At 42.2% G+C, this 14,893-nt stretch overlaps 1 protein-coding gene across 1 annotated transcript in view; it reads left to right on the top strand.

The window, feature by feature from the left end:
• Positions 1-14,893, top strand: part of LOC114796848 (low-density lipoprotein receptor-related protein 1B-like) — a 130,924-nt gene that overhangs the window by 13,371 nt on the left and 102,660 nt on the right. Inside the window, 10 exon segments of the mRNA XM_028991344.1 lie at positions 1,252-1,418; positions 1,420-1,498; positions 3,330-3,527; positions 4,226-4,430; positions 5,616-5,780; positions 7,098-7,342; positions 13,479-13,610; positions 13,981-14,208; positions 14,298-14,472; positions 14,694-14,788. Coding sequence (XP_028847177.1) covers positions 1,252-1,418; positions 1,420-1,498; positions 3,330-3,527; positions 4,226-4,430; positions 5,616-5,780; positions 7,098-7,342; positions 13,479-13,610; positions 13,981-14,208; positions 14,298-14,472; positions 14,694-14,788 — 1,689 coding nt within the window.

The raw sequence follows: 14,893 nt of genomic DNA on the forward strand, positions 1-14,893 counted from the left end.
TGAGACTTGTCCTGCATGCACAGATTTGCAGGATGCAAAACGCAAACTTTATAATACGTCTCTTTTAGCAGTGGAGGTAGATAGCGGAGCTGAGAGTTTGAAGGGAATTGCTCACACAGCAAAGTCCAATTAGATCATGGGCTGAAACTTTGAGGGGTTGATTGATCTGAGTGGGCACAGCAGGACTTCCTCCCCACACTGGAACCTCAGGGAGCCCCATACCACAGTCCGGACAATACCCTGTTGAGAAAATCCGATAATTTTTTTTTTTGGACAGTGCAGACAAGATCATCTTAATCACTAGAAGCAGAGACCCTGAAACAGTGTCATTTTCACCAGTTCTCTTCCATCCGTTTTTCATTTTTTGTCAAGTGAGTCAGCCTTTCTCTAACAAGGGTCCTGTGTCTGAGAGACAAAGGAAGTAAGACTGAAAGAGTAAAAGATTTTCATTAAAAACACAGGAGAGTGACAAGCCGGAAAAAGAAACGGGAAGTTCGCTTCCTGTCAGCTTGAAAGAACTCAAACTTTTAGCCTGTCAGCTTTGTTTGAAGTTCTGGAATTAATCATGTGGCCCTCCTGTTTGGTCACAGCTCGTGTACTTTGGACACATCTGTGGAGTGTCGAGGTTTCTCCGGCTGTTTATAATGCAACGCTGCAGGAATTCCCCCTCGTCTTTAATAAAAATGCAAACACGGCTTTATTCTAGACCATCGTTTTTGCTGGCTTCCTGCTATATGCCGGTTCATTTATCCTCCGTAGCTTATTCCAATGTTCTCCACCCTTTTTTCAGGGCTGTGTCAGTGTACAGGATGGGCAATACAAGGGTCATCATAGGGTCACCAGCATCCACAGTATGTTATTAATGGGAGGAAAGCTCTGATCAGGACAGTCCCACATAAAGAAAGGTTCCGTAATTCAGTAGGCTTTGCGCCACCTGAGTTACGCCAATCATTTTAATGCTTTAAAAGTCTGCCCAAGGTTTCGCTAAGCCGTCATTCAAACCAGTTTCATCCCCACCCAGTTCCAATATGTTAATGCAGCTATTTTATTTTAGAGCCTCTTGCTTTTCATCCTTCTGTTGCACCATTTTTTTTTAAAACATGTTCCTGCAATCAAATTCAAAATTAGCTAATATTTTTCATGAAATTATAACATTTCTCACTCTCCACATCTCAACATTCTGCATTATATTATGAATAAATTAAGGGTTATGAGACCCTGTGTCCTCATGACGTCCTCTTTATCATCCAGAAAAATGCATGCAGGCCAACGGAGGCTGCAGTCACCAGTGCACGGTGTACCAGGGAAAAGGCGCCGTGTGCTCCTGCCCCACAGGACTGGACCTTGGCTCCGACAACAAGACGTGTGAGGTGGTGGACTACTGCACGCGCCACCTGAAGTGCAGTCAGATATGTGAAGCAGCATAAGACCTCAGTGAAGTGTTCCTGCCACCCAGGCTGGAGTCTCGGGCCGGATGGCGAAAGCTGCCACAGTACAGGTATGGGAACCGCTCAGCTTGGGTTTTAGCGACTTGTGATTTGCTTAAAAATTATTAACTTTTTTTTGGTTCCCTTGCCGTCTTTTATATACTGACACTCAGCAATTCTGAGTGCTTTCTTGGCTGGTGTGCAGCAATTCAATTTGAAAAAGTCACTTTTACAGGTTTTACCTTTCATCTCATTTTTCAGTGTTCTAGCAGTTCCTCTGGGAAAAGGTGCTGGAAACTTGCAGATTTTTGTTCACACTAATACTGCTAATCTATTCCCCTCTGGGAGCAGACCACTGAATATTTGTAAATGAGAGAACCTTATGGGAAAGTGTTTGTGTGAAGTCTAGGCTGTAATGGGAATGTAACTGTCATTAACAGACGCATAATTATTCCTGTCATTTCACTTCTGTATCTGTTTGGACGAGATGAATGTGGCATTTCCGTAATCATCATTACTTTCTTGAATCCAGTGTACACGTACAGTACGTCTCCAGGACACTCTGTAGAAAAAAGAATTATCATCTCCATAAGCATTCATGTGAATCACATTCGTCTATTCTTGTTTTTCTCTCTTGCCATATATATTTTATTCAAGTGAATTTCACCAGCAAGGGATCAGACAAATCTTTTCTGTCTACATAGTTCACCTTATCATTGGCATAAGTCAACAACCACACTAAAGCTCACCTTAATGGTGCAAACACAAACTCAACCCCAGCACGCAACTCAACACACATCAACAATCCTCAACAACATTCAGCCAAAAAAATCACCATAAGAATAGTACATTGTGACATTGTGCTGGGTGGTGATGAGAGACTGGTCTCTACATGGGAAAAAGGAATGGGACATTTACATTTACGGCATTTATCAGATGCCCTTATCCAGAGTGACTTACAATCTTTAGTACCAGCAACTTGGGGTTATGTGGCTTTCTTGGGGACACAATGGTTGACACAAAATGTATTTGAGGGTACCAAGTGTTATCTGGAGAAACACATGAAAATGTTTCCTGAATTTGAGTGTAGAAGTATGAAGAACATTGTTGCACAACACAAACTAACCATTTCACTCCGGTTTCTGTAGACCATTTTAATCCATTGAGAGACAGTTTGAGTGAATGTTTTTGAGTCAGACATAGCTATCGACCCTGCCCTATACGCTTTGCATCCAGTTTGATATTTTTTCCCTGCAAAACCACACTTGACATCTAACAGAATATATTTACTATGGAAGATCCATAGGCGCCTGAAGCTAATCTCATTAAAGAGCAGGAACAGTTGGCGTAGATCTACAGCTCCCACAGCATGCATGCCTCCTTAAGCTCTACCAGTGCGCTTGTGAATCTGCGCTGAAGATTCAAGCCTCCACGCCGCCAGTGTTTGTCTTTGTGGAGCGGAGCTCCATCCACAGCAATAAAGTGAGCAATAATCCAGCGGCAGCAGGAAGCACAATCATGGGTTTCCCATTGCGAGGCTAATGTCTTTACTGCAGCAGGGTTGCCAAATGCCTTTAAATTGTTCTCAGGAAATCATATTTGGGTCATTAATCACAGGAAGATGATGAGAGTCGTTGTGATGTATGTTAGATGCAGTATTTTGGCAGACGTTCCCGCAGTTTTCACGATTGCTAGATTCATATTTCCCAGGGGAAATTGGCAAAGACCTCTGATCAGTAGGAAAGCATGGTTTAATGGAGTGGTTTTGTGGAAGTGAGTGTGTCTATTAGCTTGTTTGAGTGTATTTTTGTGAAAGTGTGTGGGTAGAGGCCCAGCTATCGAGGTCTTGTACGAATTCCTCTTTCTTACATCCTATCATTCTCCCCGTCTCTGCTGCCCCAGACCCCTTCGAGGCTTTCATCATCTTCTCCATCCGGCATGAGATAAGGCGTATAGACCTGCACAAAAGAGACTACAGCCTGCTGGTGCCGGGCCTGAGGAACACCATCGCTCTGGACTTTCACTTTAACCGCAGCCTGCTCTACTGGACAGATGTGGTGGAAGATAAGATATACCGTGGGAGGCTGTCGGACACAGGAGGTACCGACCGTCTGATCAGAAACCTGTGATGAGCCTGGTGTCACACCACTGTCCACATTCGGCTTATGGTCGGCTCCCACACACCGCTCTTTCTGGATCATTTTCCAGCATGACAATGTGATCTTAAAACACCGTATTAAGGGTGTAAATGAACACAGACCAGCTAGACCATATGTGGTTTACATCATGTGCAGGGGCACATACAACATGTACTTCTCAAGAAATGAGACCTTAATATGAAAATGGGCAAATTCCAGGTCTTATAAATAATATATATTTTATGTGTATCTATTTTATCGCGTTTAATTTTATCGTGGTCTGCGATTGAAAGGGGTCCCGTAAGAGCGTTTAGCAGTGATTTCTGCTGCCATCAGCACACCTCACAGTTAGGCACCCAACCCCCACACCTACCCTGCACGTCAGCAATCCAGGATCATTTGTAAATTGCCGGATTATAGACGCCCTGGGACATGTTTTAATGCTGAATAAAGCGGTTTCTTTTATGGCAACACATCCACTGTCAGTTTTGCATTTTTCCTCTCACAGTATTGGAATATGACAACACAAACTGGCAGTAAGGAGCTATGCCACTGAGCCAGCATGTCTGCGCTTGTGAGGTGTAGTGCTCTGAAGTGTTTCATCTGTGATGTTCCTCATCATGTTTGTTTGAGGCCTGCCTCTTCTGGTTTGTTCCGCAGGTGTGACTGGAATCGAGGTGGTGGTGCAGAGGGGTCTGGCCACCCCTGAGGGCCTGGCGGTCGACTGGATTGCCGGGAACCTCTACTGGATCGACAGCAACCTGGACCAGATTGAGGTGGCGCGGCTGAATGGAGACATGCGGACCACTCTGATTGCTGGCGGCATGGAGCATCCTCGGGCCATAGCTGTGGACCCTGGCCAGGGGTGTGTACCAGTGTTTCTTTAGCACTCAGCAGGCTTTTGGACGGCCTTACAATGAAGCCATCTGATCAACGATTATACTTTTCAGAGAATCTTCTGGGAATTTTGTTCATGTCTGAATAGAATATTCTGTTAAAGCATTCATATTAATGATGTTTTTATTATGTTATATCATGTCTTCTAAGCATTGAGTTTCTAAATGTAGTAATTAAACTGAAATGGAATTTAATTGAAATTTGTATGAAATTATTATCTCTTGGCAGGGGAATCAGAAAGTGACGTGTGCTATGTTACAATCACAATATGTTTCCCATGGTAATGATTATATCACAGTAATGCAGATACTCAATTTAGCAAATATGTCCCAGCCACAAAATGCCTGTCCATGCTTTTTCATCCTGCATCAGAATTCTGGACACATAGACACACGTGGGGAAACTCGGGTTCAGAAAGTAAAAAGGTTGAATTTTGTCCAACCTTTGTAACTCAATTGTTCGACCGAGGGGTTCAAAACAAATCTCTCTGGCCAGAACAAAATCCTTGATCTTTCACCTCTGCCCACAGATGTTGTAACCTGCTGCAATTGCATGGTACAACCTCTTTGGTTACATTGGGTACCCGATTCTGTCATTGATATGCTAATAACCCCCATAGTGAAATCCTAATCCTAAATCCTAGCTGTTGATGTCATTTCATTCTGTTCAATAAGGGATGCGTTTTTTAAAACGCATATCCGTTATTCTTGTGTCAGGGTGTCATCCAAAGATGAAAAAGCATGACGCATAAGGGACTCAAAATAGGATTTAGTACCTACCCACTGTCATCCTGCTGGAGCAGGACAAATGCAACCTTCCCACCTCAAGAGCAGGAGATGAGTTCGTTTACACATTCTTTTCCCATAGAGTGGAAACACTGCATGTTGGTGGCGGTATGATATGATGGATGGTCTACCGTAATGGATAAAGTGTACGCTCACTCAACTGGGTGCTTTTCTTAGGTCTTAAATTGTGAAGTACAGTGCAATCACTGTAAATCAATTTACTGTGGCGCAGTTGTGAGTTAAAGGGTTAACTAAGATAGAGATGGGTTTTGAATAAGAGAACTAAACATAATAGACAGACTTGTCTGTAAAATATCCGTGTGAGAGAAATGCTGAATTATATTAATGGGGTACTTTGTTACTTTCAGAATACTCTTCTGGACAGACTGGGACGCCACCTTCCCTCGGATCGAGGCAGCTTCCATGTGTGGAAATGGGAGACACGTGGTGTTCAAAGACATGGAGATAGGAGCCTGGCCCAATGGTCTGACCCTGGACCATCTGGAGAAGAGGATCGTTTGGACAGATGCTCGGTGGGTTGGCAGCGGGGAGCTGCAGAACACTTCATTAGCTCACCATTAGCATGGTGTTATTTTTGTGTTGTACTATTGCTTTCATGCTGCATAACTGTAACATGACCAGCAAAGGTTTGGATTCATTTCAGAATTAACAAAAAATAGTGTGGACCACCCAAGTTTTTGGTGGCCTTAAGGGAGATATTTCAGATGTTTTTTTGAACAGTTGGTTAGCATTAGCAGCAATACACCTTTATTTTTTTATTAAACAGAATAGGAGTAAAACAGTATAGGACTTCATAAGAAAATTAAAATACCCAAAGAAAATTTGTATTATTTGTATTATTACGACAAAGGGCCCTATTTTCAAAGTGCCTTAATAGATATGTGAGATAAAATAAAAAAGAACCACTTGCTAGTTTTTTCTCTGCATGATAAGTATAGTTTCCTTTTATAGAATGACCAGACGTCCTCTTTTACCAGGAGTCGTCCACTCTCTGAGACCTGGAAATTGCATCCAGTCGTTTTTTTTTGTTTTTTTTATTGTCCGAATTTTTGAGCTGCCTTAATATTTTACGTCATGGGCACTTATTCACTTCCACTCCTGTTACTAGATCGGTTTCCTCCCTGCCGAAGCATCGCTTACACCCCCCACTCAGAACACAAACTTGTTTTTCTTTAGAATTGCAGCGAGCAGACCTAATTTGTCCAAAATTTGTCCAAAAAGGGCCACAAATCTGATAAGCATTTAAATGGCAAAAACATAACACATTTAATAGGTTATCAGTGCTTTGACTGGCAAATTAATGAGGTCGACACATATAGAGGAGTATGTCTCGAATATTGCTTCCCCTGAAATCATGGCACGATCAGCTTTGTAGACTTTATGACACTGTTTCATTCCTACTTTTCTTTCTTCTACTTATTCAATTTTAGAGGCTAGAAGCAGCATTTTAGTACAGAATGTCATGGGTGGGCAGAAGACATATGAGCCACATATGAAAATCGATCTCAGTCTGGCATAACAGCATTTGATTTTAGACAAAATCGTTTTGTTATACTTAGTTTTTTCCTTGATTTTGACAAATGCCAACCTACGCCAATGCATGGTTCACATACAAAAATATATGGCTGAGTTGCTTCGTTTCTTGTCTTGTTTTGGTCTTGCTCTCATCTTCCTCTGTTTCATTTTGCCCTTGCTTGACTGACAACACAATAAATACCATGCACTGGAGCTCTCTCGGGACATTTATCTTCAGCGCAGCACCTTGTCATCAGCAGGCGGAGGTTATGTCAGGGACGTGACTGAGGTGTGCCTGATGTACTCCCCTACAGGTCCGATGCCATCTACTCAGCCTTGTACGATGGCAACGGTGTCATCGAGATTCTCAGGGGCCACGAATATCTGTCACACCCCTTTGCTGTCTCCTTGTTTGGGGGAAGTGTCTACTGGACAGACTGGAGGACCAACACCCTGTCCAGGGCCAACAAGTGGACCGGCTACAATGTGACGGTGATTCAGAAGACCAGTGCCCAGCCTTTTGACCTTCAGATCTACCACCCTAGCAGACAACCTCAAGGTATGCATCCAGTACTGATTCCTGTTTACATCTCAGTAGGCAACAAAAAGTACCGGTCTCAATAGGACAAAATGAGAAGATGACCTGAAATATCTGACATAAGAAGGGTTTTTTTTGTTATTTCTTGGTGTCATGTTGACTTTTTGATTTTGAGGGAAGGGTCTCTGCAAATTCATACAAATGTTTTCTGCTGTTTTTGAGCCAACACTTAAACAACTCATTAAAGCAGAGCTTCTCAAATAGTGTGACTATGGTTTTTTTGACCAGAGTAAAGTTATTTATAGGTTCTGTTTTCGACAGACATTAATAGAACTTCACTTCACTCATTAAACAAAAACCTAGAAATCTCTACTTTCACAAAGTCATATATGTCGTTGAACACACACATTGTTTTTCCAATTGCTACAGCCGATAAACTGTGAAAATGCTAAGTAATACAGCTGCTCTTCCGCTTGCTGCATTTCTGATGCTATACGATGTTTCAAAATAAAAGTCCCAAATGGAAAACAGGGAAGGGTTTAAAATACATAATATAGTGCCTTTCAGCTTAGGATGTGTTAAGTCCATCATCCACTTTCACACTTGTAAATGTCATAGATAATAGGGTTAGGATTTGGGTTTGGATTTATTTTGAAATGTTGCATTGGGTAAAAGCGCATCGAGTGGGGTGAGGGAGGGGAGTGTTTATTAGGGCTGTCATAATTAATGTGTTTATAATTACCCCTAATTATTTTAATTTTTTTCAGTTTCTGCATTTTAATGACCCATTGTTATCTCCATCCAATTCATTCATCCGATGAGGAAACAATTCCATTCTGATCTTGGCTTGGCCTACACTCACAAGATCTTTTCCAAACAGAAACCTGATGGCAGATTCTTTTCGAAATGATAAAAGTTATTCAATCCAACAGGATTGCAGTGACACAATGCCTCAGTGTGAGTTTTATTTAAAGCATGTTGATATAATATGATTAGCAGCATAGTGTACTTGCTTTGCACACACCGAAAAATATCTTTCCAAAGTACTTGTTGGTGCATGCCTGTGACTCATTTTCCAATAGCCACCAAACGTCACACTCGAAATAATGGTGAGAATTTCACACACCCACCTACTTTTTTTATATCAACCAGTGTCAGTTGCACAAAGGCCCGGCTTCATTTGAGCTGAACCCCGCTGTTTGCCCTGTGCTCCTGTCAGTCATGTCACACTAATACACTCTCAATGAGAGTCACTGAATAATTGGAAAAAGTGGTCATGCAGAGAACAAGCCCAGGACTAATGTTGTCTCAGGATGGGTCCCTCGGCCTGGTGCAAGCAGTTCATTATTTCATGCTGTAGCATTGTTTTTTTTCTTGTTTTTTATTAAGGTGAAGTGAAAGTAATATGGCTGGACAAGATCAGGCCAGGTGTCTGTGTCTGATGGACATTGAACAAGATGTTAGCATGCAAAATCACGTAAACATGTTTCCTCTTCTTTTCTATGGTGATTACAATTGAATAGTTATATTAATAGGTCAGGATGTGGTTAAAGGACGTAGCCTTGAGTCCTTAAATGTGCACTAGCGTGTCGTAATCTCATTTACATCTCCCCGCCCTGCCTAAGTGCAGGCACTTCCTCCGCTCTGCCAGCCATCTCCTCGGCATTAGAAATCGCATGACTGCTTTACCCAGATAAGTGTGGACAAATTGGGGCGCGGTTGTGGGGAAGCCAATAAGTGTGTCTAATCCAATTTTAAAGTGCCCAGTGGTGAGGGCCAACGATTACTTGAAGTCCAAAATCCCGACCTCGTACTCAAGCTACTAAGTGGGCTTGGAGGTGCCACTGCCGCCGCCACTGCTGTTTGCTCTGCACATTGGGCGAGAGAGAAGTCAGAGAATAGGAAGGAGGGAAGTGGGGAAGGAGCCAGAAAACTAGAGGAGGCTGTGGGGGGTGTGAGACCACAGGCAGTGCAGTGGTAATGGTTTTGGTCTGGAGGCGTCAGCTGGCAGGTTGTAAACATATTATGCGTGACTGGTGGACCTGGGGCATCGCTGAGGGGAGGGGAACGTGGAATTTGGCTAAAGCACAAGAAACCCAACGCAACAGCGAGTAGAGACGTGCCAAGGATTAGTGAAGGGAGTAACAAGCTCCACTGCTTCGGAATAGAAATAGGGGGTGCATTTTATTTGTTATGTGGAAAGCCATCCATGATGCTGCTATTTAAAAAATATATTTACATATATATGTCAATTTTATTATTCAACCAAGCATTTTCCTTTATGTTCTCTTGGCCGGACTCCCCAGGAGCTGTACAGGGAGTGCAGAATTATTAGGCAAGTTGTATTTTTGAGGAATAATTTTATTATTGAACAACAACCATGTTCTCAATGAACCCAAAAAACTCATTAATATCAAAGCTGAATGTTTTTGGAAGTAGTTTTTAGTTTGTTTTTATTTTTAGCTATTTTAGGGGGATATCTTTGTGTGCAGGTGAGTATTACTGTGCATAATTATTAGGAAACTTAACAAAAATATATATATATATACCCATTTCAATTATTTATTTTTACCAGTGAAACTAATATAACATCTCCACATTCACAAATATACATTTCTGACATTCAAAAATAAAACAAAAACAAATCAGCAACCAATATAGCCACCTTTCTTTGCAAGGACACTCAAAAGCCTGCCATCCATGGATTCTGTCAGTGTTTTGATCTGTTCACCATCAACATTGCGTGCAGCAGCAACCACAGCCTCCCAGACACTGTTCAGAGAGGTGTACTGTTTTCCCTCCTTGTAAATCTCACATTTGATGATGGACCACAGGTTCTCAATGGGGTTCAGATCAGGTGAACAAGGAGGCCATGTCATTAGTTTTTCTTCTTTTATACCCTTTCTTGCCAGCCACGCTGTGGAGTACTTGGACGCGTGTGATGGAGCATTGTCCTGCATGAAAATCCTGTTTTTCTTGAAGGATGCAGACCTCTTCCTGTACCACTGCTTGAAGAAGGTGTCTTCCAGAAACTGGCAGTAGGACTGGGAGTTGAGCTTGACTCCATCCTCAACCCGAAAAGACCCCACAAGCTCATCTTTGATGATACCAGCCCAAACCAGTACTCCACCTCCACCTTGCTGGCGTCTGAGTCGGACTGGAGCTCTCTGCCCTTTACCAATCCAGCCACGGGCCCATCAAGACTCACTCTCATTTCATCAGTCCATAAAACCTTAGAAAAATCAGTCTTGAGATATTTCTTGGCCCAGTCTTGACGTTTCAGCTTGTGTGTCTTGTTCAGTGGTGGTCGTCTTTCAGCCTTTCTTACCTTGGCCATGTCTCTGAGTATTGCACACCTTGTGCTTATGGGCACTCCAGTGATGTTGCAGCTCTGAAATATGGCCAAACTGGTGGCAAGTGGCATCTTGGCAGCTGCACGCTTGACTTTTCTCAGTTCATGGGCAATTATTTTGTGCCTTGGTTTTTCCACACGCTTCTTGCGACCCTGTTGACTATTTTGAATGAAACGCTTCATTGTTCGATGATCACGCTTCAGAAGCTTTGCAATTTTAAGAATGCTGCATCCCTCTGCAAGATATCTCACTATTTTTTACTTTTCTGAGCCTGTCAAGTCCTTCTTTTGACCCATTTTGCCAAAGGAAAGGAAGTTGCCTAATAATTATGCACACCTGATATAGGGTGTTGATGTCATTGGACCACACCCCTTCTCATTACAGAGATGCACATCACCTAATATGCTTAATTGGTAGTAGGCTTTCGAGCCTATACAGCTTGGAGTAAGACAACATGCATGAAGAGGATGATGTGGACAAAATACTAATTTGCCTAATAATTCTGCACTCCCTGTATACGTTTTCCAGGATGGCATTTTCCAATAAATTTGCTGTTTATGTGTTTTTTTTCTATATATGGACAAATGTTGTGTATGTTTGTTTTTGTGCAGTGTAACATATGGGAAAAAATGTTAAAGGTCATGTTTGAAATTGTCACCTCTCAAACGTGTTCAAAATTAACAGAAATAGACACAAACAACAAAGAGGTGTGAACCTTCACTCGTCTCACGATTCGATTTGGTTACGATTATCAATGCCTCGATATCGATGTATCGTAATGCATCCCATCCATTTTCTACACGTGATGACACTGTTGCCGTTCAGTCCGCGCTCACTTTGTAACAGTCGTATTCTCCTTGGTAGTTCTCCTTTAAATGCACATGTCACTATGTTGTGGGCGGAGTTAGTCATCTGCCCTGGTCCTGATGCAGAGAGCATGATGGAAATGCCCAGCAGCGGGGAAACGAAGTTAAGTTCAATTGAAGCGCACTAAAGCCTGTTGGTGTGAAAGCAGCCTAACAGTGCTTGCTTGCGGTTGCTTGCACTTTATGTAGCCCAGTTTGTTGATGTCGCACACATGCTCTTTATTTCAGTATGTAACTTTGTTTAAATGTGACACGTAGCACCAGGTTCCACAGAAACATGTTTTTTCGTTACACTACGTACTGTCATGCATGTACTAACATGTATGTAACCGAAATGACAATAAAGCTCACTTGAACTTGAAAAAGGCCTGCATTCTCCAAACCACTCAGGCACTGGGTTGCCAAGTTGCTTAAATGTTGGACAGTACATGCATTTCAGTTTAAATGGAGCCCACATTAAAGTATAGTAGGCTGATCACAGCGAAGATTCTTTACACTGGATGTTAAAAAAGGAATGCACTGATATGTCCATATCAGGTTTTATGCCCTCCATGCTTCATTTTCTAAACCAATGGCAGATAGGTTGTAGTTGGCTAAAGACACATCGTCAAAATGTCGTTTTACCAGCGTGTGGGGTGCATGCGCTGTTGTCGGATTTAGTTACATTGGCAGCTTTCCCCTCTAGACCCGCTGAATATGCACAGACTCCGACCTATAATTTAGTCACTTGGAAACTATTTTGTTGCATTTGCTTATGGCAAATGATTGCAAAAATATGCCACTTGCATGTATGAAAACAAATCAGCATTGGAAAGAAATAATAGCCCCATTTTCAAAGCCCCACTGGAGCAATTACTTACAAGGAGCAACTGGTTCTGTTAGTAATTGCGTCCCGTAGCTGCTGGTTTGCAGCGAGGTTCAGGCTGGAAGACTGAGGATGTGTGGGTGGGCGTGAAGACTGCGGAGTAGAAGCACGGATCTGTGCCTGACATAGCTGCACGACTATTTTGGACCTTGAACTCATCCAACCTTGCTTTAAAACAGATGCTTGAACAGTATATGGGATGTTATTAGATGCAGAAGAGTAGAATAAGCATTAAGAAACAGTGCCTTTTTAATTTTTTTTCTTTAGAAATCTCTTCTTTAGAAAATCTCTTTTTTTATATGAAACATCAAATTGTTCATATCCTGATGATGGCTGGAAATGGTTGTTAATAAATGAAACATCTGCATATATGTAGAGAGGCCCATTATCAGCAACTGTTAGTCTTGAGTTACAATGTAATGCTGTGTTCACTAATGCAAGTCTGTCACTTGAAAAGCTTCAATGATTATTAAAAAAAATAATGATTTGCACTGATTTAAGAAGCAAACAAACTGGCCAAGTTCATTCTAGTGTGAATATATCTGGTTCATCTCCAAATGTTTGCATCATTATTTTGTAACAGCAATGGATTCTGCAAATTTGATCTGCCAAATGGATGCATCTTTTTACTATAAATAATCTGTTGGTCGTGATTATTTATTCACACTTCATAGAAAGGAACGTTTTAGTTGATGGTCCTTGAAGCACGGGCATTCACAAAAAAAAAAAGAAGTTGGCGCCAGTCTTGCCTTTTCATTGGCTAAATCATGGCCTTCCAAGTGCTGTATACCTCCCCCTGCCCTTTTTTGCCCTTTTTCTCTGTAAGCATTTGTGCTTCTTCCTATTCCCTCCTTCCTTTCCATTCAAAGTGTCTGTCCATTTTGCAGCGCAGTGGTCTCAACGAAGGCCATGATTGTCTCTGCACAAATCCTCAAAGGCTGCACATTTCACTCATTTGACGTTAATGAAAGGTTATCTTCCTCCAATTTCAAATTCCCTTTCAGTGCTTGTGAAGGTTGGTAGATGTCATGTCTCAGATTCATTAAATGTGGTATTGATTTCTTTTTTCTCAGCTTCAAACCCTTGTGAGGAGAATGATGGGAGGGGGCCGTGCTCCCACCTGTGTCTTATCGACTACAACCGCACGGCCTCCTGCGCCTGCCCCCACCTCATGAAGCTGACCCCTAACAAGCGCTCCTGTACTGGTGAGTGGACATTTACAGCACTAACCGTGCCCTTGCCACGTCCATCTGCGACTGGATGCTTGAATTTACGTTTCCTATTTATTCACAGTTCCAAAATCGTAACATGTGCTGATGTACCATTCAATAGAACCAACTGTATAATGGTTGATTTAAACATTTGTCATGATTTAAGTTGCACAAGAGTGCACAATGAGTTAAAACATAGTTTTAGATCAGGTTTATATTAGTGTTCACATTTAGATAATGTTTATATCATCTTTATACCTAGCTACTAGGTATTGTAATATCCCTAGTATTTTATCACATTCAATGAGTGAACACAATTTATTATGAGCAGCAAGTTTCCTCAGTATATTTTCACTCATCACAGCACTGAAGAAGTTTCTACTCTACGTCCGACGTACTGAGATCCGCGGGGTGGACCTAGATAACCCCTACCTTAATATTATGACCGCTTTGACCGTTCCTGACATCGATGACGTAACAGTGGTGGATTACGATGCACTGGAGGAAAGAATCTACTGGGCAGACGTCAAAACTCAAACCATCAAGCGGTCCTTCATTAATGGATCATCGCTGGAGACGATCATCTCAGGAGGTACACAATTTTCAACTTAGATGCTATATACTTTCTAATACATAGTCTATGGTGACTATACATTTGGCATGCGTTTTTGTTTCCCTCAGATATACAAAACTGCCGTGGCCTGGTGGTAGACTGGCTCTCAAGAAACCTATTCTGGCTTAGCTCTGAAAACGATGAGACGCAGATCAATGTTGCTCGCTTAGATGGGTCCTTGAAAACCACCGTCATCCATGGCATCGATAAGCCCAAGTGTTTGGCTGTACACCCAACCAAAGGGTAGGCGGGCGGATCTCAGCAGTGTCTTTTGTGTTTGTGCTCTGTGCACCTGTGTATTGCCAACAACACTATCAGTAAAAATGAATTGTGTCTGAGCCCGAGCCCTGGCAAATCGTGTATAAAAATAACTCCTCAATTTGCATGACGACCCACGGAAATAAATGAAGGTGGCATTATTCAGGCCATCGCGTCCTCAATTTGTTCTCACATAACAATTCCAGGAAAATTTACTGGACAGACGGAGGCACGTTGAATGTGGCCAACATGGACGGCAGCAACAGGAAGGTCCTGCATCAGAACCAGAGGGAACCAGTTGGTAAATGTCATGGCATTTTTTTCACTGCCTCACGTTGCTTGTTGGAATTTAGTTAGAAAAGGAATACATACTGCAGGGTCCGTCCCACTGATGTCTCACACGGGG

The sequence above is a fragment of the Denticeps clupeoides genome, chromosome 9 (genome assembly GCF_900700375.1).
Source record: "Denticeps clupeoides chromosome 9, fDenClu1.1, whole genome shotgun sequence".
Taxonomy (NCBI): Eukaryota; Metazoa; Chordata; class Actinopteri; order Clupeiformes; family Denticipitidae; genus Denticeps; species Denticeps clupeoides.